The 27,303-nt window shown below is 46.9% G+C and overlaps 15 protein-coding genes across 15 annotated transcripts; 10 read left to right on the top strand and 5 right to left on the bottom strand.

The window, feature by feature from the left end:
- Positions 1–19: 19 nt before the first annotated feature.
- On the top strand, positions 20–1,401 carry F5891DRAFT_1129043 (uncharacterized protein; the record flags this gene model as incomplete). Its single annotated transcript, XM_041364351.1, has 5 exons — positions 20–205; positions 283–676; positions 698–898; positions 931–981; positions 1,040–1,401. The coding sequence occupies 5 exons, from the start codon at positions 20–22 to the stop codon at positions 1,399–1,401; spliced, it is 1,194 nt and encodes a 397-aa protein (XP_041224665.1).
- An 83-nt stretch (positions 1,402–1,484) lies between these two features.
- On the top strand, positions 1,485–2,917 carry F5891DRAFT_1189904 (uncharacterized protein; the record flags this gene model as incomplete). Its single annotated transcript, XM_041367229.1, has 2 exons — positions 1,485–2,261; positions 2,612–2,917. The coding sequence occupies 2 exons, from the start codon at positions 1,485–1,487 to the stop codon at positions 2,915–2,917; spliced, it is 1,083 nt and encodes a 360-aa protein (XP_041224666.1).
- A 50-nt stretch (positions 2,918–2,967) lies between these two features.
- On the top strand, positions 2,968–4,175 carry F5891DRAFT_1189905 (uncharacterized protein; the record flags this gene model as incomplete). Its single annotated transcript, XM_041367230.1, has 3 exons — positions 2,968–3,202; positions 3,255–3,415; positions 3,474–4,175. 3 exons carry the CDS (start codon positions 2,968–2,970, stop codon positions 4,173–4,175), a joined length of 1,098 nt encoding a protein of 365 aa, XP_041224667.1.
- A 345-nt stretch (positions 4,176–4,520) lies between these two features.
- F5891DRAFT_1189906 (uncharacterized protein) lies at positions 4,521–6,685 on the top strand (the record flags this gene model as incomplete). Its single annotated transcript, XM_041367231.1, has 9 exons — positions 4,521–4,691; positions 4,740–4,895; positions 4,953–5,033; positions 5,094–5,577; positions 5,623–5,698; positions 5,759–5,777; positions 5,824–6,205; positions 6,253–6,290; positions 6,341–6,685. 9 exons carry the CDS (start codon positions 4,521–4,523, stop codon positions 6,683–6,685), a joined length of 1,752 nt encoding a protein of 583 aa, XP_041224668.1.
- Positions 6,686–8,208: 1,523 nt separating this feature from the next.
- Positions 8,209–8,602, top strand: F5891DRAFT_1189907 (uncharacterized protein; the record flags this gene model as incomplete). Its single annotated transcript, XM_041367232.1, has 3 exons — positions 8,209–8,232; positions 8,296–8,477; positions 8,533–8,602. 3 exons carry the CDS (start codon positions 8,209–8,211, stop codon positions 8,600–8,602), a joined length of 276 nt encoding a protein of 91 aa, XP_041224669.1.
- An 807-nt stretch (positions 8,603–9,409) lies between these two features.
- On the bottom strand, positions 9,410–10,843 carry F5891DRAFT_1039596 (uncharacterized protein). Its single transcript, XM_041361952.1, has 6 exons — positions 10,815–10,843; positions 10,242–10,473; positions 9,962–10,190; positions 9,859–9,907; positions 9,583–9,805; positions 9,410–9,518 (listed from the first exon to the last, which is right to left on the bottom strand). The coding sequence occupies exons 2-5, from the start codon at positions 10,471–10,473 to the stop codon at positions 9,614–9,616; spliced, it is 702 nt and encodes a 233-aa protein (XP_041224670.1). The 5' UTR covers positions 10,815–10,843; the 3' UTR covers positions 9,410–9,518; positions 9,583–9,613.
- A 1,921-nt stretch (positions 10,844–12,764) lies between these two features.
- On the top strand, positions 12,765–13,847 carry F5891DRAFT_1129044 (glycosyltransferase family 8 protein; the record flags this gene model as incomplete). The annotated part of the gene is made up of 4 exons (XM_041364352.1): positions 12,765–13,030; positions 13,082–13,106; positions 13,160–13,302; positions 13,355–13,847. 4 exons carry the CDS (start codon positions 12,765–12,767, stop codon positions 13,845–13,847), a joined length of 927 nt encoding a protein of 308 aa, XP_041224671.1.
- Positions 13,848–13,903: 56 nt separating this feature from the next.
- On the bottom strand, positions 13,904–15,360 carry F5891DRAFT_1129045 (glycoprotease family-domain-containing protein; the record flags this gene model as incomplete). The annotated part of the gene is made up of 8 exons (XM_041364353.1): positions 13,904–13,943; positions 14,008–14,097; positions 14,150–14,225; positions 14,278–14,543; positions 14,598–14,817; positions 14,869–14,970; positions 15,017–15,271; positions 15,321–15,360. 8 exons carry the CDS (start codon positions 15,358–15,360, stop codon positions 13,904–13,906), a joined length of 1,089 nt encoding a protein of 362 aa, XP_041224672.1.
- A 65-nt stretch (positions 15,361–15,425) lies between these two features.
- F5891DRAFT_415571 (uncharacterized protein) lies at positions 15,426–17,315 on the bottom strand. The gene is made up of 7 exons (XM_041371741.1): positions 17,028–17,315; positions 16,925–16,978; positions 16,762–16,854; positions 16,615–16,710; positions 16,256–16,557; positions 15,925–16,195; positions 15,426–15,868 (listed from the first exon to the last, which is right to left on the bottom strand). Exons 1-7 carry the CDS (start codon positions 17,199–17,201, stop codon positions 15,542–15,544), a joined length of 1,317 nt encoding a protein of 438 aa, XP_041224673.1. The 5' UTR covers positions 17,202–17,315; the 3' UTR covers positions 15,426–15,541.
- A 125-nt stretch (positions 17,316–17,440) lies between these two features.
- On the bottom strand, positions 17,441–19,207 carry F5891DRAFT_1039626 (dihydrolipoamide acetyltransferase). The gene is made up of 6 exons (XM_041361953.1): positions 19,095–19,207; positions 18,904–19,046; positions 18,785–18,847; positions 18,059–18,726; positions 17,843–18,005; positions 17,441–17,792 (listed from the first exon to the last, which is right to left on the bottom strand). The coding sequence occupies exons 1-6, from the start codon at positions 19,129–19,131 to the stop codon at positions 17,523–17,525; spliced, it is 1,344 nt and encodes a 447-aa protein (XP_041224674.1). The 5' UTR covers positions 19,132–19,207; the 3' UTR covers positions 17,441–17,522.
- F5891DRAFT_1039630 (uncharacterized protein) lies at positions 19,195–20,093 on the top strand. Its single transcript, XM_041361954.1, has 5 exons — positions 19,195–19,474; positions 19,527–19,718; positions 19,760–19,768; positions 19,820–19,901; positions 19,950–20,093. Exons 1-5 carry the CDS (start codon positions 19,337–19,339, stop codon positions 20,042–20,044), a joined length of 516 nt encoding a protein of 171 aa, XP_041224675.1. The 5' UTR covers positions 19,195–19,336; the 3' UTR covers positions 20,045–20,093.
- On the top strand, positions 20,094–22,871 carry F5891DRAFT_1039632 (uncharacterized protein). Its single transcript, XM_041361955.1, has 4 exons — positions 20,094–20,300; positions 20,359–20,560; positions 20,614–20,899; positions 20,951–22,871. The coding sequence occupies exons 1-4, from the start codon at positions 20,224–20,226 to the stop codon at positions 22,453–22,455; spliced, it is 2,070 nt and encodes a 689-aa protein (XP_041224676.1). The 5' UTR covers positions 20,094–20,223; the 3' UTR covers positions 22,456–22,871.
- Positions 22,872–24,680, top strand: F5891DRAFT_1039633 (nuclear protein DGCR14). Its single transcript, XM_041361956.1, has 3 exons — positions 22,872–23,705; positions 23,767–23,980; positions 24,033–24,680. The coding sequence occupies exons 1-3, from the start codon at positions 22,932–22,934 to the stop codon at positions 24,584–24,586; spliced, it is 1,542 nt and encodes a 513-aa protein (XP_041224677.1). The 5' UTR covers positions 22,872–22,931; the 3' UTR covers positions 24,587–24,680.
- F5891DRAFT_1039635 (N-terminal domain of NEFA-interacting nuclear protein NIP30-domain-containing protein) lies at positions 24,681–26,060 on the bottom strand. The gene is made up of 6 exons (XM_041361957.1): positions 25,540–26,060; positions 25,420–25,483; positions 25,348–25,365; positions 25,259–25,298; positions 25,084–25,207; positions 24,681–25,032 (listed from the first exon to the last, which is right to left on the bottom strand). The coding sequence occupies exons 1-6, from the start codon at positions 25,659–25,661 to the stop codon at positions 24,762–24,764; spliced, it is 639 nt and encodes a 212-aa protein (XP_041224678.1). The 5' UTR covers positions 25,662–26,060; the 3' UTR covers positions 24,681–24,761.
- Positions 25,851–27,271, top strand: F5891DRAFT_954218 (uncharacterized protein; the record flags this gene model as incomplete). The annotated part of the gene is made up of 4 exons (XM_041375242.1): positions 25,851–25,977; positions 26,038–26,567; positions 26,621–26,730; positions 26,785–27,271. 4 exons carry the CDS (start codon positions 25,851–25,853, stop codon positions 27,269–27,271), a joined length of 1,254 nt encoding a protein of 417 aa, XP_041224679.1.
- Between the last annotated feature and the right edge of the window lie 32 nt (positions 27,272–27,303).

A 27,303-nucleotide genomic window follows, 5' to 3' on the forward strand; every position in this document is an offset into this window, starting at 1 on the left:
GAGTCTCTACAGCGCACTCATGCAATTCCGTTACCTTGTGCAGTCGACATGCATTGACAAGAATGATCTTAAGCTTATCTCCAGTGCACTGGATGAATTCCATGCAAAGAAGGACATGATTATCACTACTGGGGCTCGCCGGGGGCAACACAATAATATCATTGATAATTGGCATATACCCAAGCTTGAATTGATGCAGAGTATTGTCCCCAGCATTCGCAACAGCGACAGTTCCGAGCCAATGGACTGCAGACATCACCGAACACGCACATATCACTGGAGATTAAGGACCCCGCAAGATCTAGCAACAACAACAACTATGATCCGCAGATCTGTCATCATCTCGACCGAGCCGACAAGTGTCATCGATTTGAGCTCGCCACCAACCTTTTAGATTGTGCTCAAAGTTTTCCAGTGCAAGATGTCGACGTAGACCCCAAAGATGGCGATGTAGACATTGACGCTGACGAAAGTACTATTGAGCGTTTGTCTGTGATCCATTCATCTGGACACTCACGTCCCATCACCAACTATTTTTCTATTGCGAAGGTGCTCCAGCATAGAGATTCAGTACCATTACCTCTACGCTCATTTGTCGTCAAACACACGGCCTTCCATCTTTCCTATGATCCCGCCATTAGGAATGTCACTGTTGATGAAATTGCGGACAGGTTTGGTCTTCCTGATCTGTGATCAGCTATTGCTGATTATCTTCAACATGAGGCCACCTTTAGATACAATCACGTTCATCCGATAGGCGGTCCTAGAAGAGCTGGACCTATGGCCATACTTCCCTTTGATAAACTTCAAGTTTGGATCAAAATTCATCTTCAAGACATGGAATTTCATGATCCTTGTCGTATTCGACCTGCTCAGACACTGAACTGTGCACCACCTGGTGGCCCCTGGACTTGGGTCATTATGATACAGTCATTGTCTGGACTGAAGCAGGGTACTCTTGGCCAACTAGTGGCCTTTCAGGTAAGCCCCTGTCTGTACTGTCTAATGCTGCAATATCATCTGATCCCTATCTCCTCAGGTCACGCTGTAGCACAGCTTCGACTTATCATGCATCCCATTGCCAAACGTGGCACCCCTTCGACATGGAAAAATCAGTTTTTAACCTACGTTCAACGCTTTAATATCTCTGGTGATCGCGACCCGACCACACAGCTGTATTTGCTCAAGAGAGCAAAACGATCTAATGGGACTCATATGGGGGATGTTGTACCTGTCTCTCAATTGAGGGCACCTGTCAATCTCGTTCCGCACTTTGGCGCTATTGCGGACATGCGTCTCACTGCATATAATAGTTTGGAACACGCATCGGAGTTCTGGTTAAATCACTTTTGGGATAAAAATACCTTTTTTTCCTTTATCAGTGTAGTAATGTGTAGATGATCTATCCTCAATGGGACGAATCTTGTTACTTATGGTGCAAAGTGCTGTGCTTGCTAGCATGTCATTGTTCACTCTCAACAACCATGCCACGTGCATGCCCCCAGCCTCGATCTGTAGACTATGGGATGAAGCTATCATCTCTGATGTCTGCACCCAAGATTAACGATGTTCCTATCATGGATGTACTCACTGAAAGGGAACTCGATGGTTTAATTGTACAGGAACCTGATCCTGTCAATAATGGGCACCTCAGTCATGTACTTTCCTTGATATTCAAAAACTTTAGCACTACAATTCCCCTTGCAAACTCGCTTACTGTTTCTTTAAATAAAATACCCCTCTACTTTCGTAATCCCAGGATCAATCAAAAGTTCACCAACAAGGGCGAAACCGAGTCAGTGTCACTGTACGATACTGTGAATCACTGTTGGAACTGGGCGCTTCCGACACATGAGCGGCGTGCTAGCAAGTCACCTGACAAAAGTGGGCAGGATCTCAGAGAGGATGCAGAGGACGAGGAAGAAGAAGACAAAGGGGATGACAACGAGGATGTAGCAGTCGACATAGATGACGACTCACTGGCAGACCTCGGCAAGAACTCGCCTGATGTTGGCACAGCGCTGGCTGGACCAATGCCATCATCAAACAATGATGAGACAAACTTCGCAGGGTTCTTCAATGCTGTTGCCGTTGCCCTCGCTGCAGCAAATGAAAAACTCACCCATTTCAATCCCAGTGGAGTGGTACACACATGGAGCAGTGCGAACTCCACGCGCCCAGTCAAAGATGACGAAATCAAGCGCAAACCTGACCTGGCCTTACTAGATGATGTGGAGGCTAGGTGGGATACGATCAAGGCGGTATGTGAGTTGACATCCCAAAAGTACGTTGATTGTTGATCTACCTGTGCAAAAAATGTGAGCTGATGTTCCTAAGGTACCATCCTACCTCTACTATTGCAAAGACTATCGATAGCAAGGTGTACCTTCTTTTAAGGCACCAGCCCTGGAGACACTTTGTTTTGCTCCTCTCGGTTTGCAATGGATATTGAGATCTTTGTGTGCACCTGTATGACCACTCAGGTGGTATCGTAACCCCTTGCATCAATATTGACCGGGATCCAGACAGATTCTCACATACCTTCTCGTGCATCGTTTTCGGCAGCCTCGAGTGCATTGGGTATGATCCTACCATTAATATCTTTACCAAGACACTTCAGCCTGGCCAGCTCCAACAATCTTCCACCTTCACTCACCCTACCACCGGAGCCACCAAACACGATCCTAACCAACAGAATGAGAACATGCCTACCATCCTTGAGAGTGTGCCAATGGAAAGCGCAGATGATCCCATATCAGAGGGTCCTGAGCCATTGGTTCTGTCCAAAGAAGATTTCCCGCCTGACACTCTTGAAGATCCTAAAGACCCTCCCCTTGAAGAACTCCTCCTCCATGAAGGTCTCCCTATGCTCCTTCCTGTAGATCCCCTCCTCGCACCTCTTCCAGAGCTGAAATAAAAGATCATTGGGTTTTAGGGAGTAAGGAGGACGTGTTGAACAAGGTCACCATGTTGAACAACATGAAGGGGGTCTGTGGCGTACCTGAACTCATTGAACACTGGCTCATCGAGATCGCACCTGGGGAGGTTGACAAAACAGAGAAGTATCGCTATACAACAATGGAGAGTATAGCAGGTACCTTCCGCACTCATGTCCGGCTAGTTTTGAAGCCCTGTGTGCGACCATTGCATATGTTTCGCACAAAGGCAGAGTTAGTGAGTGCGATCCGGGATATTGTTATCAGTAAGTACACGCCATGCTATGATATACAAATTTTTGACTTACCTCTTTCCAGTTCAAAAGACAGCGGTTGAAGAGCGAGGTATTCTGCATCGAGATTGCAGCCTTAACAACACTATGATCGAAGACGATGGCAATGGCTCCCATGGCACGTTGATAGACTGGGAATTTGCTGTGCATATTCTTCAGGGCAATCGCTACCCTATTGGTGGTACGGTCAGTGTTTAACTTCCTGACACTGTTTTTGATAAACTCCTGCTCACAAACTGACCAGGGCACAGTACTGTTCATGTCGCAGAAGCTTCTTCACCAGCTCTCGGATGCCATTCCTGTGACATCTGCACAGAAGAGAACTCGAAAGAAAGCTTCACGTTCGAGACCACAACTGACTAAATTCATCAGACATACTTTTGCTGATGATCTCGAGTCACTCTTTTACGTCTTCGCCTGGATCTGCATCGAATTCAGGGGTCCCCTCGGGATGAAACGGGTTCTCAAGCCAAGGGACCATAGATCCGAATGGCTACCACGCGCATGGTCCACTAACTCTCATGCGGAGTGTGACAAAGCCAAGACAGGGTTCTTTTTCCACTTGGAGGATTTGCAGAAGCTCGAAACACAAATTCATCCCTACTTCAAGAATCTCGTTCCACTCGCGAAGGAATGGTATGGGCTGATGAGGAACAATGACAACCCGGATTCAGTACCCTTTGATGCTGTGCTCAAGATGTTGGATAGGCATCATGCAGAGCTTCCAAAGGACGAACCATCTCCTGAGTTGTTATTTGCCAGAACAATCCTCAAGCGAAAACAGCCAACTGGAGATGCTTCTGATCCCGCACGTGCAGTAGATCTAGGAGTTACTGAGTTACCTGATGACATGACCAGACACATGAAGCCAGCTGGAGGCAACATGACGATGGAAGCTGCAGTGCCCATCAGGCCGTCAAAGCGGAACAAGACTCGATCTACATGATATTAATACAACTGTAGGCGACCATAGATTTTCTGTTCCGAAATGCTTCGTACCTACATAATTATTCACTAGCTACAATGTATGTCTCCATATGTACTTTATATGTCAGAGTCATCCATGCCGAGTCAGAGCCATGTGAGATTCCCGCATCACCTAACTTCTGTGACTCAACGCCGATCAGCACGTTGCTACCTGCAAGCAACTCGACTCATACATCCGAAAATCACCTGCGATGACCACCGAACTACAACACGAAGCCCAAGGATAAAAGTGAGTGTTTAGTATGAATATTGCTCGGAGGCTTCCCACTCTTGTTATATTCCCAGCTCTACTACAAGTAGTTCTATGCCTGCGCAACGTGCTCGTGGTAGTCCCAAGAAACAGAAGACAAAGCGTAAAGCTGCAGATTCTGATCTTGGGAAGACACTCATTGAAGGGAAAGCAAAGCGGTCACGATCGCAGGCTGACACGTCACTACCAGCAAAGCCCCCACAGTCAATCCCTGACTTGGATGTGGTTGACAACTCGAACCTTTGATGTACTAATCGTGCAGGTGCTGGGAAGGGGGGTAGGAATAGTCAGCTTAAGAGAATTGGTGCCTTGTTGGATGCGCCTGGGCGGGCAACCAAACCAAAAGGCTCAACCACCCTTGATTCAAACGCTCCTGTGAACCCTCTCACTCCAATACCACCTAGCAAGGGTCGTGGGAGTCGCTCAAAGGTAACTTTTATTATACTCATAAGAAATGTTACTAATTAGTATGATACTATGTTGAAGGCTCCTCCACTGTATAGCGCCTCCCAGCCAGTGGTAGATTTCAGCGCTCCACCTTCAAGAAAACAAGGCAAAAAAGCCAAGGTTAGCTTCTCTTTTGTAGTTCTGTAGACTAACTGTTTATTTTTTAACTCTTTTATCAAGAACATTGCTGCCTCCAGCGTCAAGGCACCCAATCAACCAAGCTTTGTACAACGCGACGATGGTGAACATTTCGGGTTCTGTCCACCTATCGTCCCTTCTCACACAAAGCAAGTTCTCAATACCTCTTCAATCACTGCCAAGAGCGCTGGTCAGAAGCCCGCCACTACTCACGTTAACATTTTGTTGCAACCAGATCTTTCGAAGACGACCTCAGTTAACATGATGCCACATTCGCAAGCTGACTTATACGCAAATATAGATCCTTCTCTCCAGCCAATTCGTCAGCAAGCACAAGGTGAATCTAGTCATTGCGGTGCCTCCCTCCCGTCCATTGGCCAGGAAGCTCAAGCTGATGTCTCAACATCCGAGGATGACACTCCCTCTACTGATAATGCTGATGAAAGCGACGCTAATGAAGAAAGTGATAATGACGACAGCGAAATTGGTTGGGGAGGAGACCATGGGTGTCATAGCATGCATCCCGGTACAAGATTATTTACTAGTTATATCTGTCACTAACGAGTTACAGGCTTTTCAAAGGAAGGAATATCAGTATCCCAACCTCAGGCTATCACTCGACCCTCTGATTTTGAATTCCATCATTCGTGAGATGAAGATGAGAATGTTGCAATGGGATTGTTAGCAGTCGATGAGATCTCCAGTAGTGACGATGCTATGAATGAGGTATGTTCTTTCTGATTTCAAAGAGTTCGCTAACCACTTCTTGAAGCCTACCAAGCCGGACGATGTCTTACAGCGTCATCACAAGAAAAATGAATGTCCACGCCTCCCTGACCCCGCAATGCTTGGTCTCATTCATTGCCAAGAGACTCAACCCATCAATGCGAAGTCACGCAACTCGGGCGTTAAGGCCAACAAGGTCAAATTAGCCAAGTCCAAGGAATTGACTGAAGGCCCTAAGCTGACCCAACTTGGCTGGTATCCTCCACAGTGGAAGACTTTCCTTGAGGAGGTGAAAGCAGAGTGCTGTGCCCAGCACGCGATCGAGAATGCCTTCCTGGACTCCATCAAGGATTTGCCTCTTTCAGTCACCGAAGCACTCACGACATCACTCGTAGAATGGCTTGAAGCAGGTAATGAGGTGGAAGCGGGTATGTTTTTGCTTTCCTCGATGTATCTCGCTCATGAGGTCAACTAGGTATATGGCCCAATCACAAGACCGATATGGCCAAGCTGGTAAGTATGTCCATTGTCGCTTGTTCAATCCCTCATGCACTATTATTTAGCTATATGAAGACTTATCAACCTGGCGCTCCAACCTCAAGAAGATAGCTATCAGCATCATGCCCTCCATGTATAACCTCATCCCCTCAGCTGAAGTACCCCCTCAAGCTCGCACTGCCTGGGTCGAGAACACTGCCACAGAACTGTTGGACAAGTCTTTGTTTCTTCGTAATGGTGTAGATGAGCTTGGGAAAACTAACAATGCTGCTCACCCTGCACTCAAGGCAGCCGCCATCACTTTCTTCTACACTGGTTCCTATTGTATCGCTCACAGGAGACCCGATATCTTCAAAGAGGAGTTACCTTTGCAGTCTTTGGCTTTGGTTTGCACTGCGGTGTCTTCTTAGATAGATGATCTATAGATAAACACCTATAAAACAAATATCTCCATGGTCAGTGATTCAGACAAATACCAATGACTGATAACATGGTCATTTGTGGGTGGCTAGTTGTATACTACCCAAGGTATGTTCAGCTAAGGATACTTCTGCAAGATCAGTAATACGATGGTCAATCCAATCTATGGACTTTGACAGGAAAACAAACAAACAATGGTCAGCCCGACAGTATGGCAATGACCAAAAGAATATACAGGATTCTTCCTCAAGTTCCCTTTCAACAACAGTGCTTCATACCAACTATACTCCAAAGAAATGGTGCAGAATTACAATGATAAACCCCCTCAGCACAAAACAGGTAGAATCAAAGGTCAAGACTAATCAAATGCTTTATTGTAGAACTCTTAGCTCAATATTGAATGTGCTGTCAAGGAACTCTTCTTTGAGTATTCAAACAGACTCAGGAACGGACGTCCTTGGGTTTACTACCAAGTCCCCTCTTCAACAGCTAAAGCCTAGCAGGCACAGAATATCTTGGCTCAGTATCACTACTCAGATGAGTGAGGTCAAGCTTCACTATCAATTCCTAAAGTCTCCCCACTATGCTACTTCTGAGTCTTAGGTGGACGTAGAGACAACACGAATATTTTGGAAATATATTTCTGGACAAAGACCACCAAAGGTTGGTGAAAGTAAAAGAAAAGAAAAAGAATAATAGAAATCAGAATATAACTGTGGCTGTACCTTGCTTGTTGATTGTTGCACACAGTGAGCTCACAGCTGGTCGTTCAGTATGATGAGCTTGCAGTATTACTGTCTCTTGAGAATGTTCCTCTTAGTCTTAAGACAGTTCTTGACACTGGTACTGACACTTATCACACCTTACTCACAACTTAGTGTTGGATGGGCTGAAAAACACCCTACTATCTGCTGCTGTTCGCTTGTTATTATTTCAAAAACTGGGGTCATTATATACACAATAAATGTGGCTGTGCTACTAGTGTATTCAAGAGTCATCAAGAGTCATAATGAGTCATATATGCAAGGTGAGTCATAGTGAGTCATAGTAAGTATTTAGAGTGAGTCATAGTGAGTCATTGGGTATTGCTAAGTCATGTGACCTGTCTAACCCCTGATGACAAATCCAGAAAGAGAATAAGAAATGTCACATGATATGAATCCTGTGTGTGGCTGTCTTTGCTTTGCTTTGCTTTGCTTGAAGGGTGAAAATGATACGAGCCTAGTATTTAGGGGTTTACTAATGTTTTTCCAGGACAACATATGTGGGAAATATTTTTCACAGTCACCTGACATGCGTGGGATTTTGTCTGAGTCATCACCATGGCTGACTAAGCAAAACTCATCGCAGAATTAAATGTACTAAAATATTCAGGCTGCTGGCATACAGACTTGAAAAATAAAAAGAAAAGCAAAAAATATTCCCTTAGCCTCAGTCCAACTTCAGATAAAAGGAAAAGGATTTCATAATGGTATTTCAGGGTATATGACTCATGAAAGAGTATTAGTCGTCCATGCACCGAACCGGTTTGGTGCAGGTCAGCAGGTACTTTTTATATATATTTTATGTTATTAATAATGCGCTGACGCCAAATTTGTAGTACAACTGTGTCTTTGACGGGCTAGTCAAGAATGGCAGTGGCAAGTATTTTCCGAAGTTTACTGCCAAAGACTACTCCTCTGTCTATTGCTCGATGGTTGTTGAACTCAAGAATGTCATGAAGGATGCGTATCACGGCCCTAAGTTGACACGACAGCTTCATGAGTGGGCTGCAGAAGGATGGTAAGAAACTTTTTTCAAAATAAACGGAAGTCTTTCGCTAATTAAATCCATGCAGGGCGCAATCCTGCGGAGTTGACGGCAAGGACACATCAAAGCATCATCATTTGCGGGTCCTGCTTGATTAGATTCCGACCACTATTTTGCGATCATCATTCTCTCGAGCGTTCGCACATTCGTCATTATTACTAGTAGTATCTGCATCTGTGTTTCCGTGTTATCTGTGATTCAATATATTCATTTGGTTGTGTACATCTTTTACATGTGTGGACAGAACAGTACAGCTTTACAGGTTGGTGTGCTACTGGACAGTAGCACACAATATTTTTCATCACAGTTTCGAAATATTGCGCATGACACAATTTTCAGTAGGTATCTGTAGTAGTCTGTACAGGAACTAACAGAATGAAGTGTTATTGTAGTGAAGTGTACAGAAGGGACCAAGCTGTGCATCTTGCATGCTGTACAGCTCTGTACAGTTCTGTACAGAACAAAGTAGTTTGCTGATGTAGAAGAGAATGTATTCTAATGGTAATGTTAGCTCGTGTATGAGGGAATGAAAAACATAAGGCTCACATCTCAGTCTCGGTAAAAGGACTGAAATGTTTCTATGATGCAAACATTCTTTTAATATAAGGTAAAACGGTAAAACTCAGAGAGAAAAGATATCATTGTGAAACATATGAAAATGCAAGCCTTGGCCAATGTCATACCCAGGTACGTCGAATATGCTCATACCCCTCATTCCTAGTCCGACGCTCCCGATCGCAACATTTGTTATTAACATTCTGGGCATCAGATTCATTATCAAGTATTTGTGAATAGCAAGTGGTATTTATATGGGTGTGTGGGCCAGTTTTTTGCTGGCAGCTATTGTAGCTCTGCCTGGCCCGCATTTTTATGCGTGGGAATATCTGCCCATATGGTCACAGGGTCAAGGGCCTCTCTCCCAAAACAAATCTTGCATAGTGCAAAACTCCAAAACCGTGGCAAGGATGCGCAAATGTATCTACCAGAAATCTACATCCACTAATTCTATCGAGTCTAGAGACAAGTATTTAGTTGAATAGGCATTTGAGACATACGCTAGTTGGGGTCAAGTACGGACCTCACTCTACCTCCTTCCTCAATTTGGAAAATCATACACGAGAGTCAACCTCGGGCTGCTCCAATTCCGTTGGCAGAGTCCAACAGACACAATTCTCGAACATCGTACTGATTTGTACACAGTCTTCATTAGCATGCGTATCCCAAATGCTGATGATAAGACGTGGCACGATAATCAATGGCGCGGTATCCTTGAAAAATAGTACGAAACTCAGCATCACCGTCTTTTGCATGCATACATTAGAACATATCTCTGTGGAATGGCAAAAAATCATACCGTAAGGTGGGCCCATACTATCGCCATGAAGATTTGAGTCGCCAAATTCCTAGCATGATTCAATGAATGCTTTCAGGGAGCACAACAAACGAAGGGAACTTACAGGACAAAGTATAAGACATGATATCGGACGATCATCACCACGTAGGTGTTAGGCTTCATTTTACATTCCTGTCGTTCTTTCAGGTGCTTCCTGAGGACGGTAATGGCGAGAACAACCAAGCAAATATCATAGCATATGACGGGGATGGAAGCGTAGATCGCAGGCATAGGCCCGATGTGGAAGAAAGCCGTGCAGTACTTGATATCTGGGGTTATTATGATTTCCTGCACTGTACAACAGGCATCAGCTTGCAAAGAATTCAATCAAAATAGAAATTTACCTGAGATCGCCGAAGGTCGGCTCCATAAAAATGCATCCACCGCTATATAGAGCGCGACGATAGGTAGGAGCAACCCCAGTAGAACATAAAGTATGAGCTTTGATTGGTTATGTAGGGCGTAAAGACGCCAGACGAGGATGACTGCAAATGTAAAAATGGGAAGTGCGAAGGTGCGAGACTGTATGGATACGACATACCTTCCGCCAAGCAAAAATATGCAGAAAAACCCCATTGCATGAACACAAATATACCATAACCTATTTCAATTTGATGATAAGCAAAGCTAGTTTCAGTTGAATACGATATACTCACAACTAAACAAGAGGTCAGCAGCAGATCAGGCTGGCTGTAAAACGAACTTCTGACGTACGGCTGAATCTAGGTCAACCTAAAACCCTCTGAAGAAAGAATCAATATACTCACTACTTCAGGTATATAAAATAGACCTCCCCCTAGTCCTGGTCAGTCAATGATGGCTCATTTGGTATCACGTCACGTACAGGTGGCGCAAATCCTAGACGTCAGCGTTAACATCCAACGTACCATCCGAAGGATACAAACACCGCGACGTACATTGCAATGACAATACCAAAATATCGAACCTGACATAGCAACGAAAATGGGGAACCATGAAGCACTTTGGCAGGGTGGAGCTCACAACAAGGTATAAATATGTCATCACTGACCATTGCCTTTTCTGCATAAGTGGTCAGCTCCGGAACTTCATATCATTGGGGTTGAACTCTAACCCAAACGAACGTGACCTGCGATATATGATCATGAGTACTTGAAGACAACGAAACAACCCCCTCCTTACCTCTTTCCCAAACTGAAGCACTAGGTGATATTACGCTCAACCGTACTACAGGGTTCATGAAAGCTACTGACCGTAATCATAGGATATCAGGGTAATGATTGCAACTGGAAATGACTAAGTTCAGCACAATGATTCATGTTCAACAAGCTCTGACGAACCCGATATGCTGTTATTCCAGTCAAGAGCAAAGAGATATTCTTCTAGTCCTGACATGAAAATGTGCAGATTGAATGGCGAATTCAGAGAGTGGGGGATGGATTGCCTGCTGATCACCAACGTACGATACTTATAGGGCACATCGGAATCTCATTGACCTCTAAGGGTTGTGAACTTGTGGTATCCTAATGAAAATTGTACGACATACATTGTGCCGAGTTTGGGTCATACTTTTCCATTTGATGTCACAAATCACTGTCCTCGATAACTCGCTACCGACGGAAAGGTCGTAGGTATATCGACAATCACACGGCTGACAACTTGAAGGGTCACCCTGCGTCACCGGTGATTGTTACTGGTTCTTGGGCTAGATACTGTCAGTCCGACCCTCTTGTTAGGTAGCATTGGCGGTGCCTGTCTACCCCGAAATAGGTGGAAAACATCAAATGAAGCCCCATCACCATTCATATAAACTTGATAATGACCTAAGGTCAAACCTCGGAATAAGCGAAGGACTTGCAAATCCCAACATGTTGATGTTCGTGTGGCAAAGTGATCTCTTGCATGGACATAGTTACGATGTTTTCGAGGCAGAAACCGTGATCGGCGAGGTGCCCTATCTTACATGTATGAGAATATGAGTAACTCGATTATCTGCGAAACAGAAATGACAGCCTGGCCCTCAAGGTGGGAGTGGAGAGCAGGGACGCCAAGAGCGGCCTTGATCTACTTGTTCCAAGTAATTTAAGGAACCCTAACAGGGCTGGAGTTTGAACACCGTGGCTTGAAATGTGCCTGCACACCTCGTTCTAGCTCGACCCTAAACTTGAGCTTGATTTTGGACCCCATGCCAAGATCATACACGCGAGGTCTCATGTTGCGGTAGCGAAGTCTAACATATACAATCCTCGAACGATTGTGCTGAAGATACGGCCGGTTTGGGTACATGTCCGGGCGGACTACAAGTCTGTGTCTGGGATCAAATCTGGGTGATTGAAGCAGAGTTTATATGACAAACCTGCCCATCCACTTCTCGACCATCACGCCGCCACACAGCGCCCGCTGCCTGAAGTGCCTGCCGCCCGAAAAATGCTGGTTTTGAGCTCCCTAAGGTTATCAAAGTTGATGTGTATACTCGCGAACGTCCTCAACGATTTCAACTTCTGGCATCAGGTTCATCGCCAAGGGTCCCTTGTGTGGGAGGGGGATGGATATCTGGAAAGTGAGCGTGAAGCTCAGTCACGGTAGGTTTCAAAATTTGTGTGGTGGCTTGTTTGTGCTAAATCCCCATGTTATTCTCGCGATGAGTCTCTATCATCGTATCCCTCTGCATGAGTCCCTCGAATCCTTGCGAGGCCATTTCAAGTTTTAGCGCCAAGGTAATTGAATACATGTGCGAAAACGCGGGTGCAGATTGATCTAAAATGCGCTATCAGTAATTAAGTAGGGCCGTAACCTCCGACTGTCTCATCTTTTGGGTAGAGCAATTATCAATCCGCTTTATCTTGGCTCCGTCGCTCCTTTCCCTTTCCCCAGTAATATCAATCGCGATGGCTAGAAGGGCGGCTTATGTGACTCTACTCACAGCAACTAGCTATTTACCTGGCGTTCTGGTGCTCGATTGTACCCTTAGATCTGTGGAATCTGCGTACCCTCTTATTGTCATGGTCACTCCTACGCTACCCCAGGATGTTCGGAGTGTTCTAGAGCGAAGGGGAATTTCCATGAGGCCTGTTGAATCGCTGCGCCCTCCAGAGGGAAAGCATTCACTTTCGACGCACGACGCAAGATTCGCTGATACATGGACGAAGCTGAGGTGCGTGCAGATCAATTATGGAACTGATGGACCACTCATTGCAAGATAAAGAGCATTCGAACTGAAGGAATATGAAGTATCTGGTTCAGATTTTGTAGTGTTCATGACTTACACGTGTTTTGAGCATAGCGCGTCGTCCTCATGGATGCCGATATGATTGTGATGCGCAATATGGATGAGTTATTTGACATCGATCTCCCAAACAATTGGATAGCTTCTGCACATGTGTGTGCTTGTAACCCACGCAAACTGCCCCACTATCCTGCTGATTGGTATGCCATTTGACTTATCTGCCATTATAATACCTCATATTTAGTCTTCCAGGGTTCCCGAGAATTGCGCATATACTCCGTTAATCCACCCCTCTGGTTTAACTACTCCAGTGCTCATTACAGAAGCAAGCCCGCGTCCCCACACTCAGCTAAACTCCGGCATCGTGGTTCTCAATCCTTCCCTGGCTCTTGCAGAAACTGTTCGCAACCACCTTTACACTTCACCTCTAGTGTCAACTTGGTCATTCCCAGACCAAGACCTCCTGTCAGATTTATTTAGAGGAAAGTGGAAACCTCTTCCATGGTGTTACAATGCACTCAAGACATTGATGTTAATTCACAAACCGCTGTGGAGAGACGAGGAGATCAGATGCCTTCACTACATTTTGGCCGACAAGCCTTGGCAAACCAGGGTATCTGAAGATGATACAGGAGAATACGCAAAGAGTCACAGGTGGTGGTGGCAGAGGCTAGAGCAACTCGGCCAAGAGATGAAAGGGGAACCTGAGGACTGGAAGCTGGTGCTGGCGAACGTTGCACAGTAACAATACAGACAGATACTGACGATATTTTAATGTAAAATAGGTCGGGGTTCACACGTTCAGGGTCGCCATGCGACATGCACTTCGTCAGTCCGGAATCTTGAATACAAAATTACTTTCTGCAAGACGACTCCATAATATTGAGGCACCGACCTTTGTGTACAGGTGCTCTTTGCAAGAGGTGTCCTGATATCCCATGCGGTAGCTCAGTAGACCAGCCTGAGCAATCATGATGCCGTTATCAATGCAGAAACTACAAGTTCGTGAATAAGAAAACCATGTCATTAGTGCTTCAAAAAACTAACCGCTCATCGGTTGCAAACACCGATCCACCTCGCTCTTGTGCCATGATGCCCATCATTTCCTGCAGTCGTTCATTACCTTCAGGTGGATAAATCAGGTTGGCCATAACGGGTTAGAACAAATATCTTACAGCCAACTCCTCCGACGATAAGAACCTCTCTACTCCCGATATGAGCCATCGCTCGTTCTGTGATTTCAACAAGCATGGAGAACACCGTCTCTTGAAGGGAGAAACAGAGATCCGCGGGCCTGATAACATCTTCTGACTCTTCATCAGGTTCGCCTTGAGCCCGGTACCGACGGTCAGATGTGTAGGCTTCGATCGAAGTCAGTATGCCAGACAAGCTAACATCCATTCCTTTGGTAGTGTAAGGTAACAGGACGAGTCGTTTTCCCCTGGTTGTACGCCAGGTCAATGAAAATACCATGAACAGAAAAAAAGTAAAACACTTCTTCGCCTCTTGCTCAATGTTATATCCTGGACTTGGGTCGTTGCTCAGGTTTATCACTCTGGCAAACCTGTCAAGGCAGTTTCCAACAGCTATATCGAGTGTTTCTCCAAAGATCCGGTAGCATTGCCGTGAATATGCGATGACCTGTGTGTTGCCACCAGACACATATAGTACTACTGGATTCTGAGCTCCAGTGACTTGCCGTCCCATTTCAATATCTTGTTTGACAGCATCAGTGAAAGTCGCACACCGTGATTGGATATACCTACGTCCGACACAATGATTGACACCAACAAGGGGCTTCTCGTACAACAATGAGAGGGTGCGAGCAACTAGAGCAACAGACTGCAGAGGTGCACCCATCCCAGGGCCTGGAGGAACATTCAAACACGAAACTTCAAAAGGGATTCAGCTAACCTTTGGTATAACATATACAGTCGAGGTCATGCATCGTAATATTAGCTTTTGCAACTGCATCTTTAATCACCGTTAACGCCCATTCCCGATGGTGCTGGGCAGTATCTCGGGGAAGAAATCCCTCCCCAGGAGGTGTGATGTAAGTGTGCCTAACGTTAGAGAGCACTTCGGTCGATCCGTCGACAGCATGTTTGATGACTCCTGCACCGAGTTTGTTAGCTGACCCCTCTAATCCCAGTGCGACATAGGCCCTGCCTGACGAAGTCGGTGAGTGTTGTTCGTTATGAAACACATTAATCTCAACTTGGATTCTTGAGCGGAGACTCGCGACGACGGCCTGGCATTGTTCAAGATGTCTATCTAGTTCTCGTGCTTCAAGGTCTGGCAAAAGTACAGTCACAGGAAAAAGGAATCGAAGCTATGATACAAAGTTATTAGGCCTTGTAGACTAGAGTATGCAGTACTAGTCGCCGTCGACGATGACTCGGAACGATTGATGCGAATTATGTAAGTAGGTATCTAATACTACCCTAAGTATTCGGAAGAATCGCTGTCAGAGTCCATGGATGACTCGTCAACGTCGATGATCTCTTCAATGCGGCGGCGTTTTTGTGACGAGCGTGTAACAGGCAATTCCTGTTTAATCAAACGCTGAGATGACGAGGGGTTGATGTTGTTCTGTCCCATTTTTCGTGCCTTCAGTTTCTTGTAAAGGTCCTCCTTGAAATCAAGACATGTCAATTTGACGCAGGGAGCACGAAGTTCACCACGCTCATAAGCAGCCTTTATGCCCTCGACGGAACGTGAGTCTTTCGCTTTTCGTTGTGTGGTTTCGCAGTACTTGAATCGAACCTGATAGGCCAAAATTAAAGAGTGACTCGGATGACTTCGAGGCTAATTATACTTACTTTCTCCGAGAGCGTCAGCCATTCCTCAACAGTCAAGGGTTCAACACGATGGGCCCGATACCGGCCCATAAGTCTGTATTTGGTTTTCTCAACCCCAACAAAGAGTTCATGTACCTCCGGCTGAACAAAGTTATGAATCTCCTCCCCTAAGCCAACAAACATGTACCCGGCCATGCCAGGGTTTGTTGGACACCAAGGATTCTCCCACAAGTTCGGGCAAAGGTAGCTTGTTATACCGAATTTTAGGGCTAGAGACTTTGGCGTTGCGATGCTGAAGAGTTCATAAGCTGAAGCCATCAAGATTGATCAAACACATAAGTTAAGAGCCTACTTTGAAATGAGAGCTTGCGACCCTCCCCCAATATGAGTTGTTATAAAGGGTCTTGTAAAGCATACAGTTCCACCATCCGCAAGGTCAGGAATGAGTTGCGGCGCATTTTCAATAGCTCGCTTTCGAGGAGGTGGTAGCTGAGAGGGAGGATGTACTGCAAAAATATCCATCGAAACATCTTGTTCTTCCTTCAAGTTTCGATCACGAGATGGACCAGCTGTCGAGGGCCCCAGTACGACTGGTAATCTGGCGCCATTGGGCGTGCTACGGGGAGTTAGGAGAGGATTTGTATTCACGCCAATCTGCATGGAGTATTAGTTGCTGTGATATGATGATATGTTAGATAAAAATGGTCCTACATCCACGCGTACAATCTGTGCAGCTGCTTGAAGCTCACGCGCCAAGGCTGTTTTTTCGTTATTTAACTCCTGAAGTCGTTGCTCTAGTGTATTAGCCTGAAACACGTGTTAGGCTGTGTCGAATCGATCATTTAGTTTCAAAATCACCCTCTCTTGCTGCCTAGTAACATCCATCTTGGACACTTTCAATTGTTCATGTAACGCATCGCGATCTTTCGTTGCAAGCTGTAGTGCTGCATTCTAACAACGGCGAACGCGTCAGTACATAGAGTATTCTACTAGCAATCGGATCAATATGTATTCGACATACCACGTTCTGCAACTGCGTCATCTCAAACTCGAGTTTCGTGCTTCTGACACGAAGCTGTAGATGATTGGGCGAGAGGAACGTCAAAGAGATCGCGCCTACGTACCTCATCATTTTCACTTTGCTTCAATGCGTCCAGCCGGTCGCGTTCGGTCAGGTCTGCTTCTAAAGCTGTGAGTCTCTCGCGCATGACAGTAGCTTCCTTTTTCGCCTCGAGCAGTTGCCCCAGAGTTTCGACGAGGTACTCATTCAACTTGTTGAATTTGCCATCGTGCGCCATTCCAGAACTGCCGTCGATCAGTTCGGAGGAAAATTGAGCAACACGAAGAATTAGCAAGTGGTCACGAACAAGCCTCAGGGGGTGTACTGATAGTAATACTTCGGCTGTGTGAAGGTTGAATGAGTCGGACCATCTTCCGACTTCCATGAGTCTAGAACTTGAATACTAGGGGGCGCATAAATCCCGCAGGTGCACAATTTTGAGGCTTTATGCATATGCTTTCATCACGCAAGTCAACAGAAAAATAACGCGTGCATGTAATGAATGTAATCTAGTCTAGAAACAATGGGCAGACCTCAAAGACCCGAAAACATTGTACTTTTAAAGCATGAATGTGAGTGGATTCTCAAGGTAACCTTTGAACGCAGTCATCCAGCGAGCGCCTACAGCACCATCGACTGTCCGGTGGTCCGAGCTCAGTGTCACTTTCATCATGTTCACAGTTTTGAAACCACGCTCCTCCTCAGGAGCTGGGACGATTGTTGGCTTCGTGGTGCCAACGGCAAGGATGCACGATTGGGGAGGGTTGATGATAGCAGTGAAGTGTTCGATATCGTACATGCCAAGGTTGGACACCGTGAACGTGCCACCCTATCGAAACAATGAATTTCATTCAGTCGGCATGAAAGTATGTCACTTACCTGATATTCTTGAGGAGCGAGCTTGCCATCCCGAGCCTTTTTGGCGAGAGCTTTCGCTTCACTAGAGATGGTTGCCAATCCTTTAGAACCGACATCCTTCACAATAGGTGTAATCAGGCCAGTGGGAGTTGCGACAGCAACTGAGATATCAGCCTTCTTGTACCTAAGGGCAAGGTGAATTAGATCTGATACATTTATGTCCGCAGAAGTACTCACTGTCGGATGACCTCCCCGAGCCATGCCGAGTTAGCCTCGGGTACGTCATTCAACGCACATGCAACGGCCTTGAGTATGAAATCGTTGACGCTGAGCTTAGCAGCTTTGTCTTTCTCGCCAAGTGTTTTGTTGAAGACCTCCCGGAGCTTCATCGTTTTGTCCATGTTGATCTGGACGGTAAGATAGTAATGTGGCAGCTCTTGCTTGGACTGGGTGAGACGTGAGCCAATGACGCGTCGCATATTTGTGACTGGGGTGTCTGTGTATTCTGGAAGGGAAGCGGCAGGTGCTGAAGAAGTGGCGGCAACCGCTGAGGCTGCTGTCGCGGGTGGTTGGTACTTCTCGATGTCATCTCGGATGATGCGTCCCTCAGGACCAGTGCCCTTGACTTGAGCTAATGGGATGCCGCGTTCCAAAGCGATCTTTTTTGCAATGGGGGATGCAAATATCCGTTCGCCCTTGGCAAGCTCAGGCTTGGCCTGGGATGGAGTAAGCTTGGGAGCCTCCTCAGCTTTGGGAGGCTCAGGCGTGCTTTCCATCTTAGGTGGGGAAGGAGGTGCGGCTGAAGGCTCGGAAGCCAGTTGAGTCGCACCTGACAGGTCGTCGCCTTCTTCAGCCATGATAGCAATGGGCGAGCCGACAGCGACATTTTTTGAACCATCCGGGGCCTAAATGTGCGCAAGGCAATATGAGAGGACGAAAACTTGAAGCTTGAAGCTGACGTACGATAATCTTGGCAAGAATACCATCCTCCTGGGCCTCTACGTCGATGGTAGCCTTGTCCGTTTCCTGTAAACAGACATGAGGAACGGAATGGAAGCGAGGACAAGGTAAGGTGAACGAACAATCTCGAGCAGCACGTCACCGGCGGCAAATGTTTCACCCTCCGCCTTTTTCCAGGAGGCGATACCACCCTCGGTCATTGTGGGACTCATGGCAGGCATGGAGAACTTGGTCAGGGCATGTCTCCGTGCAGAAATGTGCATCTCTATTTATGATGTTAGTTGTGAGCAACATGAAGAAATAAGAATCATACGCCGTGAAAGGACGCGAGCGATAGAAGAGGAGGCCATTGTTGCTGAAGGAGCAGAAACACGATTCCTCGAGAGCGGAAGTATAGTCAGAGTGGGCTGAGATTTTTGAAGTATGTCACAGCCAAATAACGACAAACCCGATCGAACGACGCGAGTTAACTTAATTAATACCGGTCTCCCGACTTTTCCCTTGTACATCGTTCCACGGCAGCTGCTCGCTTTCGGGTTCATCAATTGATTTCCCATGGCATCCGATATCTTACTCCCAGGTCAACCGGTATCCCCCTCTCGTGGTCCAATACCAAAACTTGGAGGAGGTTTATACTTAAAAGATGGGCAAGTTAGAGCGAGCCTAGTTGGTGTCGCACATTACGAAGGATCTGTTGGTTAATTCTCTTGACGATCAAATCATACTCGATTTTCAATGTGTGCAGACCCTGGCAATATCTCGCGTACGAGCACATCCACCGGCAGAAAATTCGGTCGTACTAGGGACCGTCACTCGTCTGTCACCTTTGCAGGCGATGGTATCCATTTCAGTTGTTGATGGTGTTCCTCTACCGGCTGGTGAAGAATTTAATGGTGTCATACGCACTCAAGATGTTAGAGCTACCGAGAAAGACAAGGTGAAGATCAGCGATTGTTTTCGTGGGGAGATGTCGTCAAGGGTGTAGTGGTAAGTTAATCCAGTGAACACGGTAATTAATGATTCGCTCAATCATCGCAGATTTCTCTTGGTGATGCTCGCAGTTACTACATCACTACTGCACGCAACGACCTCGGTGTCATTTTTGCCACCAGTGAAGCTGGTAAGAGTCCTTGGTTCCATCGTGTACGAGTTCTAACCGACAATCTAGGGGCATCAATGGATCCTGTTTCGTGGCAAGAAATGAGGTGTCCTAAGACAGGTCGAATAGAAAAGCGCAAGTGCGCGAAACCTGAGACTTTGTAAATTAGATCTTTGCATTATGTAATCAAAATGTGGCACGGGTCAACCAAATGTTACACAGAAGTGTACAAGTCAAGAACCAAATTGCAAGCATTTCTCCTGTTTCCACAAATTTTCCTTTCTCCTTTGATATTTTCTAGTGGTTGTGTTTCTAAGTTGTACTTTATTTCTTTACAGGGTTCATGACGGCCGTTCTGTCTCCTACAGATGCCCTACGCAGAGATCCAATAATGGCCTCCTTAGAAGACAACCAGTTAGAGTACTCATACTCTTTTTGCCACACTCAATCTGGTTTCCTAACAATGTTCTTAAAACAGCTACTCCTCCACGGACTGGAAAGCGAAGTACAATGAGGTCGCCGATATGCTGGCAGAGACTCGTGCTGAACTCGATGAATTTCACACTTCTAGTAAAGAGCTTGAGGAGGAGTTAATCAAGGAAATAGACCGTACAGAGAAGGCACAACAGGATCTCAAAGTCAAGGTCGCAAAGACAGAATTAGACCGAGACGAATGGAAGGTATTTCTCCACGCGTCTTCCGTACCCAGTCCGCTAATCAACCCTTCACAAAGTCCAAATTCATATCGCTACAGACCACGTACAATACAACCACTACTTCCCTGCAACGGGAGTTAGATACACTCAGGCAGGAGTCTCAGAAATTGAAGATCAGATTGCGCGACCTGGAGTTGGGCAATGATGACCTCGAGAGAAATGAGCGCGTGGTCGCGTCGAGTCTGGCGGACATAGAAGCAAGATATTCCAAGGCGCTGGAGGAAAAGATATTGCTCGAGCATGAACTCTTTGACAAGGCTAATTTGGAGGAAGAACTACAACGTGTCAAGGATGAGCTACGAGGTATGTTATCTTGAACTGCATGGGGATAGAGCACTTACACTTTTCTGCTAGATTCATCTGTAGAAATTTCTATCCTCAAGGATCAGCTGATAGCTGCTCGCTCTAGGGCACCGAGCATTTTGACCGAAACTTCGGGTTCCACTACCGCTTCATCACTATTCCCTCCTCTTTCGACGGCTTCATCGGATGACAATCTGCTTAGTACTCCGCCACCGCCAGATCTTGAATTATCTGATCTTTCTTCCAACGAGAAATCCTCTATTCCTACCCCTACCCGCCCGCCTTCTACCGCTGCCAACTCAAATTATGGACAGTCCGTCTTACTCCAGCGCGCAGGTTTCCAGTTGAGCAAACACAACCCTAATACTTCCTCACCTTCATCAATGACTCGTTCGAACACCCTTCCAACCCTTGCTGCTTCACGCAACTCTCCTCGGACTCCCGCCCTTGTCCCACGGCCTGCCGCTGTTACTGCCAGTTCCAGCGTATCCAACATCACTGCCATACCCATGATGGCATCCAGGAGCAAGGGTGTTCAAATGGTTTCCGAAATGCGTGCTCGTGTCAGGAATCTAGAACAGAAGATTCATACACGTGTTCCTCGCTTACGGATGGGCAGCAATGCTGGGCGGCAGGGAGCGACAATGTCCACGATGGCCTCCACATCTACTATATCCTCTACATTGTCAACCAAGAGTACCTTTACACGCTCTGTGATACCGGACAACAAACTTGGAAGACCGACTCCACAGCGGCTTGGCGTAGACACTGTTTTGGCGAGTGGCGCGACCACTCCCAACCCTGATAATTCAGGATGGGTTCTCATTATGGACGATACTACTCCCTCTCCAAATAAGGATTCTGAGAAGGAACACGGACGCCCATCTAGTCCCTCGCCCCCCAGCGCTTTTCGCTGTGCAGTTCCTTTATCGGTATCATCTCCTATTTTTTCCAAGCCCAGTCAATTTGGCCAAAGCACAATGTCCCATAGTCGTCGACCTCAATCACGCCTCTCCGGAGCAAGCCTCAGCACTACTGCAACAATGAGTTCCATCCCTACTCCTTCGTCTCGCCCCGCAACTCCCACTTTTCTTCCCATTCCGATCTCCCGTCCAGCAGTCACTGGCTACAAGAAGTCCACCGGACCAGGGACTGGTCCGCACGGCGGTGCATACAGTCAACCGAAACGTTCCTCTATAGGTTCTAGCAATGCTGGGTCACCTACGCCTTCTTCGGATTCAGAGTTCCGCTATCGTGAACGACCGTTCTCATACAGTGGCAAAGTCCAGAAGGACTTGAGATCGCCACCACAGCTCCCTTTGTCGCACTCCAATGTTACAGTTCGGGCATCCTCTAGGATCCCATCCTCCGCCAGCAGTACCTCGATATTGTCACAGAGCAGGATTGGTCGACCTGCGGGTATCACCGGTGCATGGAAGAGCGGCGGATTGGAGCTTCCTAGTCAGGACAATAGCGGTTTACTAGAACCTGACAAGAAACCTCGGGGCAGGTCTGGGAGCAACGTGCTTAATTTTGGACGTGGCGGCGCTTCTTGACTTTTCTTCCTGAATCTCTCATTTTCCGTCTGTGATATGCTATGCTGACTTGGGAGTGGCGCACCCTGATGAACGTTTAGACTACACGCATCTTGCATTTTAGGTCTCGAAGACCACTACCCCATGCTCACTCGTTTTCGCGCACTATTCTGCAGGGTGTACCTGCTGATCCATGCCTCGTATGACATTCATGAACACAAACAGAACGAATACCCATTTACCAGCGACACTTCGCGCTTCTCCCCACTTCCGCTGGTGCCATGATACATTACTTGTTTATTTCTGCAGCCGATCTGTGCTCGTATTTTTTTCTTTCCATCTGTCATTTTATTTTTCTCTGCGGAATTGTGTGAATTATTCTTAATGATCATTTACGTAACCACAATGACAATGCTCTCCCCTTCGGGAACGTCCACTGCACAGTGACTGAAGTCTATTTGGACTGTACGCGAGTATCACTACCCACGCTCTGTATAATGTCTACACCCGGTCCATCTGAATCATTTCGCTCGCTAAATTCTCAACAAGTGCTCGAAGAAGATGAGTACACAGCAGCCTTGTCTCACATCATAGCGAGAGACTTCTTCCCTTCTCTCGTGCATCTCGACGCGACCAATGAATACCTTGATGCTGTGACATCGAGAGACCCCCACTTGATCAACGCATCCGTGCGTAGATTACAGGAAGTTAACAGTACCCCCGCCACCTACCGCGGACGACCGTGGCAGACACCGTCCGCAACGCCCTACGGTGCTGGTGCATCCGAGACACCGCTACACACGCCACGCGGGGAGCCAGTGACGAAACGCCCGCGGTACAATACAAGCATGAGTCTAGACAACTTCCAGGCACGGTACACCTCGGAAGACAACGCTAGCTTTACGCAGATTATGGATGAGGAGAACCGGAAGAGGAAGGAGAGGTGGGGTTGGGCATGGGAGGCACAGAAGAGAGTCGAGGATCAGAGGGATAGGATGATTGAGGCGAGGGAGAGGATGATGATTGAGCCTTCTCAAGCACCAGGTGTGAGAGAGAAGTTTGTAATCGAGGCCCCTGGTGTCGCAGGACTCATCACGCAAAGTGGAGAGTCGTCGAAGGAACCTGAAGGTAAAAGTCAAGATGCGAAGGACAATGATAAGGGAAAGGAGGTGGCCATTCTCAGTGAAGCGGCTGAGGAAGGCGAGTCTATGGACGTTATGGCGCCAAGGAAAGATACTCGTCCGGCTGGTGTTGATGGCTGGAATTTCAAGGTGCGTTTGGCTCAGATGATATTTTCAATTTTCATTTTATGGCTGAGGTACTGGATTCCAGGCCCGCAATTCTCTCATGTTCTCCCCTGACGCCGACATGTCTCCGTACCACCCGCGTACATCGAAAGCTAAAGCAAGCGATGATCTCGGTATCATAACGCATGTGAATACACGTCTAACAGAACAAGATGAAGGGGATTCTCAGTCGCGAGCTACATCTGCTCCGCCAAGTCCCACTCGCAGTCGAATTGATGCCGCCATCACTGGCACGCCGTGTAAGTTCTATCCCACGTCGGTCTTTTTTTTTCCTTCTAACCACCTCACTAGATCGACCGCGGTCCCCTATCAATGAATTTTCGCTTGTACCCAGCCTGCCTTCACCTACCGCTGCTGAGCTGGGCCCTTCTGCCGTTAATCAGCTCATGACATGGGGGACCCTCAATGCAACTCCACGGATATTGTCAAAGTCCGATGATCCAGCAGAAGCCTTGCCACTGCCTAGCACGCCTTTCCATATTGCTGCGCCGTCGAGCCGTGAGGCATTATCTCACAGGTTATCCTCACATGCTTCAAAAAGCCTTCGCGCGAAAGCTATTCTCCTTGGGGGGCCGACCCCAATTATCGGACGTACACCAGCCCGAGGAAGTTCCTCAAAGTCAGGTTCTATGGGCCCTCCAAGTTGGACTCCACGGAGAGCTGACGCGCCTGGCAATCTGACACCTGCAGCAAAAAGATTGTTGGATAGAACTACGATAGGTACCGCAGCAGCGAGAAGGGCGGAGGCGATGGGTCGAATGTCTGGCTGGGAAACGAGACAGACTGGGGAAAGGGATCTCAACCGTGTGCGATGGACACCGACACCGACAGCTCGGGGAGGATGAGACCTGACCCACGGAGAAGACAAATGAGCATATATCATGCATGCTTCTGGTGTTGTATCTAGAAGACAATGGAATGTCAAGACTGAGCAGCGTGTTCTTGAATTAGATGATGCTACAACGAACAAATCCACAATGACAACTACAGGAAAGTCGGGAGATGGAATTACGATGGATGTCATGATTCGGATATCTTGCGACGTTTTGTGACTGGTGGTGCATCCTTATCGATGTTCTTGATAGATTCCTTCGCCTTCGGTTCGCTGGGTGTTGGAACATTAGACTTGGGTCTCTTCTTCACTACAACACCCTTCAATGATTTCTTGACATCTTTCTTGGACGTCACCACGGGAACTTTAGGCTTCTCCGGAGTATCATCACTCTGTTTCCGTGGTTGTGCCATAGGCTGCGTAGGTTTGTTGAGGTCATTTTCCCTAGCTGCAACAGCTCTTTGCGGATTCTCAATGTCAGCGACGGAGAAATAATGAACGGAGACATACTTTCTGAAGTCTGAAAGCTCCTCGCCGTCCTGTGCTTTCCGGAGGCGTTCTTCTTCGGCCTGCTTTTCTCTGATGGAATCTAGAAACATAATCTCGTCCTCTTCTAGTGCTCGAAATTGATTTGCTACAATTGGGCAAGTCAAGATCACCATGAAAAGATATCATTCTGACTTGCCTAATTTCGTCTTCTCCTCCCATTCTTCCTGCTTCGCGGCCTAACCCACCTATTAATCCACCAAATGAAGAACAACTGTAGTAACGTACCCTGTTCGCGGCTAATTTCTATTCACGGTTCGATTTCAAGTGAACACTGGAGGCAAAAGCATTGCTACTCACCTCTGCTAGACTTCGACCATCGAACGAATCTTCCACAGGCTGTGGCGGAGGAACCTGTCCGAGCCTAGTATAGCTTCATGTGTCATTGTACTTTGAGTTAAGGCTGTATCTGCTGCGCACCTGGCATATGCTGCTTTCCACTGTTCGTCTCTGCGGGCCTTCGCCTCCTCTAGGTCGTTTTGAGAAATGAATCTTGAGCCGACAGGGCCGCTAGCTGACACTGAGGGAAAACCGTCCTCCATGTGTTAACCTTACCGATAATTGAATGACCCCAGGTGTAACCACATATAGTCGGCATCTCGGCACATTTAGAGCACTTTCGCATCACTTACCAGAATCTGTGTATAGCCGATGGCCTGAAAAACAACTGACCGGCATTCAATCTGCACTAGCTGGTCTCTAGGCCTCATTCTTTTTTCGTTCCTTCGCCCATGTCTCTATCAGCTGCCAGCACTCGAAAACCTCTATCGATTCCGTCAAATAGTAGTCTTGCAGCATCAGTCCGGAGTCATGCACTTGTAGTACCTTCAGCGACGAGAACCGTCGTTACCGCACCCCGTATGAATTTCTGAATGTTAATCGAGCGGTGTCGCTTACGTTGTCCCCTAATCTACGTAGCTTGGGCGCAAGATGAACCTCCTTCTCCCATAGATGATGACCATCATTTATATGATCAGAAACCATCCGACCTCGCCGCTTCTCGTTCGTCATTTGGAGGAGTAAATGGAACTTGGTCCGAGAATAAATCACCTTGGGGGACGTTTGCACGTCCTCGAGAACCTCAGGGAGAGCCTTCGAGTCAAGCGGCTGGCAAGATAGGTGCTGCCCACCAAAATAGACCACCCTTACCATCATACATGAATCCCCGGTCGTACAATGAACCCTACTTTCAGACAGCGTCTCCACTGGAGAAGGGAGCTGTACATTTTCATGCCGAGTCTTCTGCACCTTTCACTTTACCTTGCAATAAAACTCCTGGTTGGGACACGCCATGGGAACCAACACGCGATTTCCCTACGAATGATTATTCCAACCTTGGGATGACTGAAGATCGCTCAGATAATGAATCAGGAGACAGGTCTAACTCTGGGAGATCTAGGACGAAGCGCTTCAGAACTTTCATTCTTACGAATATATATGTGCCATTGGTAAGTGCAGTGCTATCTACTCACTTTGTTGTGTGTATGAATCTGCGATCTAGCTTTTTAGATTCATCAATATAACATTTACCACTGCGGCCCTTGCGGTGGCTATCAGAATACGTATCGTCGAATTGCAGTATAGTGTCATGGGAATCGTAGGAAGTTCTCCGTACGTCAATTCGCAGCTTGATAAGTGACAACTTGATGAACATACGTTTGCCAGAACCTTAGTAATTATATTTGCACCTTTGACTTTGGTCCATGTCATGGTGGCAATATATGCAAGTCTTTCCACCTTGATTTCTCACTGTCATCTCATTCCATTACAGCTCGAATATTTCGGTCGCCCCATGGGATTATGGCGAACATCTGCCAAACTTGCACACACCCTCCTCGAAGTTTGTTTCATCTGTGCATGGTCTGCGGCGTTTTCCCTCTGTTTCGACAATTTCTTCACCTCTCTTATTCCCTGTGCGTCAGCGAAAAGCATAGCTTGGTACGATGAACTCAGTCGGCCAGAGCTAACGCTTCCGAACCTTGGACGAAATGAGGGCGGAGTGGGAGATACGCTTTGCGACTATCAACTTGCATTGATTTGCCTGGTTGGGGTTGGCCTTGTCACGTATTGCATCAATATTGTCATCAGCCTCTTCAGGATTTTTGAGAAGGTCAAGTCGTATGCTGGCTTTCGCCCTACAATGCCGTTTTAGCGCACTACGTGGCTCGTACACCCTTCTATCCT

The sequence above is a fragment of the Suillus fuscotomentosus genome (genome assembly GCF_016647785.1).
Source record: "Suillus fuscotomentosus strain FC203 chromosome Unknown F5891scaffold_34, whole genome shotgun sequence".
In the NCBI taxonomy this organism is placed as follows: domain Eukaryota; kingdom Fungi; phylum Basidiomycota; class Agaricomycetes; order Boletales; family Suillaceae; genus Suillus; species Suillus fuscotomentosus.

Excerpts from the sequence above, each read along its gene's own strand:
- F5891DRAFT_1039635 (XM_041361957.1), bottom strand. The coding sequence starts at position 25,661 with ATGGAGGACGGTTTTCCCTCAGTGTCAGCTAGCGGCCCTGTCGGCTCA. Across the intron at positions 25,484-25,539 it reads TGGAAAGCAGCATATGCCAG|GCTCGGACAGGTTCCTCCGC; the intron begins GTGCGCAGCAGA and ends AAGCTATACTAG. Across the intron at positions 25,033-25,083 it reads GAGCTTTCAGACTTCAGAAA|AGCTGTTGCAGCTAGGGAAA; the intron begins GTATGTCTCCGT and ends GAATCCGCAAAG.
- F5891DRAFT_1039633 (XM_041361956.1), top strand. The coding sequence starts at position 22,932 with ATGTCTACACCCGGTCCATCTGAATCATTTCGCTCGCTAAATTCTCAA. Across the intron at positions 23,706-23,766 it reads TTGATGGCTGGAATTTCAAG|GCCCGCAATTCTCTCATGTT; the intron begins GTGCGTTTGGCT and ends ACTGGATTCCAG. Across the intron at positions 23,981-24,032 it reads CGCCATCACTGGCACGCCGT|ATCGACCGCGGTCCCCTATC; the intron begins GTAAGTTCTATC and ends CCACCTCACTAG.
- F5891DRAFT_1039632 (XM_041361955.1), top strand. The coding sequence starts at position 20,224 with ATGACGGCCGTTCTGTCTCCTACAGATGCCCTACGCAGAGATCCAATA. Across the intron at positions 20,301-20,358 it reads TTAGAAGACAACCAGTTAGA|CTACTCCTCCACGGACTGGA; the intron begins GTACTCATACTC and ends TTCTTAAAACAG. Across the intron at positions 20,561-20,613 it reads TAGACCGAGACGAATGGAAG|TCCAAATTCATATCGCTACA; the intron begins GTATTTCTCCAC and ends CCCTTCACAAAG.
- F5891DRAFT_1039596 (XM_041361952.1), bottom strand. The coding sequence starts at position 10,473 with ATGGGGTTTTTCTGCATATTTTTGCTTGGCGGAAGGTATGTCGTATCC. Across the intron at positions 10,191-10,241 it reads CCGACCTTCGGCGATCTCAG|TGCAGGAAATCATAATAACC; the intron begins GTAAATTTCTAT and ends CCTGTTGTACAG. Across the intron at positions 9,908-9,961 it reads CATGTCTTATACTTTGTCCT|GAATTTGGCGACTCAAATCT; the intron begins GTAAGTTCCCTT and ends GAATCATGCTAG.
- F5891DRAFT_1039630 (XM_041361954.1), top strand. The coding sequence starts at position 19,337 with ATGGCATCCGATATCTTACTCCCAGGTCAACCGGTATCCCCCTCTCGT. Across the intron at positions 19,475-19,526 it reads TCGCACATTACGAAGGATCT|ACCCTGGCAATATCTCGCGT; the intron begins GTTGGTTAATTC and ends CAATGTGTGCAG. Across the intron at positions 19,902-19,949 it reads TTTTGCCACCAGTGAAGCTG|GGGCATCAATGGATCCTGTT; the intron begins GTAAGAGTCCTT and ends CCGACAATCTAG.
- F5891DRAFT_415571 (XM_041371741.1), bottom strand. The coding sequence starts at position 17,201 with ATGGCGCACGATGGCAAATTCAACAAGTTGAATGAGTACCTCGTCGAA. Across the intron at positions 16,979-17,027 it reads AGCAAAGTGAAAATGATGAG|CTTCGTGTCAGAAGCACGAA; the intron begins GTACGTAGGCGC and ends AATCATCTACAG. Across the intron at positions 15,869-15,924 it reads GGCTGACGCTCTCGGAGAAA|GTTCGATTCAAGTACTGCGA; the intron begins GTAAGTATAATT and ends TTGGCCTATCAG.
- F5891DRAFT_1039626 (XM_041361953.1), bottom strand. The coding sequence starts at position 19,131 with ATGGCCTCCTCTTCTATCGCTCGCGTCCTTTCACGGC. Across the intron at positions 18,848-18,903 it reads GTGACGTGCTGCTCGAGATT|GAAACGGACAAGGCTACCAT; the intron begins GTTCGTTCACCT and ends GTCTGTTTACAG. Across the intron at positions 18,006-18,058 it reads CTCGGGGAGGTCATCCGACA|GTACAAGAAGGCTGATATCT; the intron begins GTGAGTACTTCT and ends CCTTGCCCTTAG.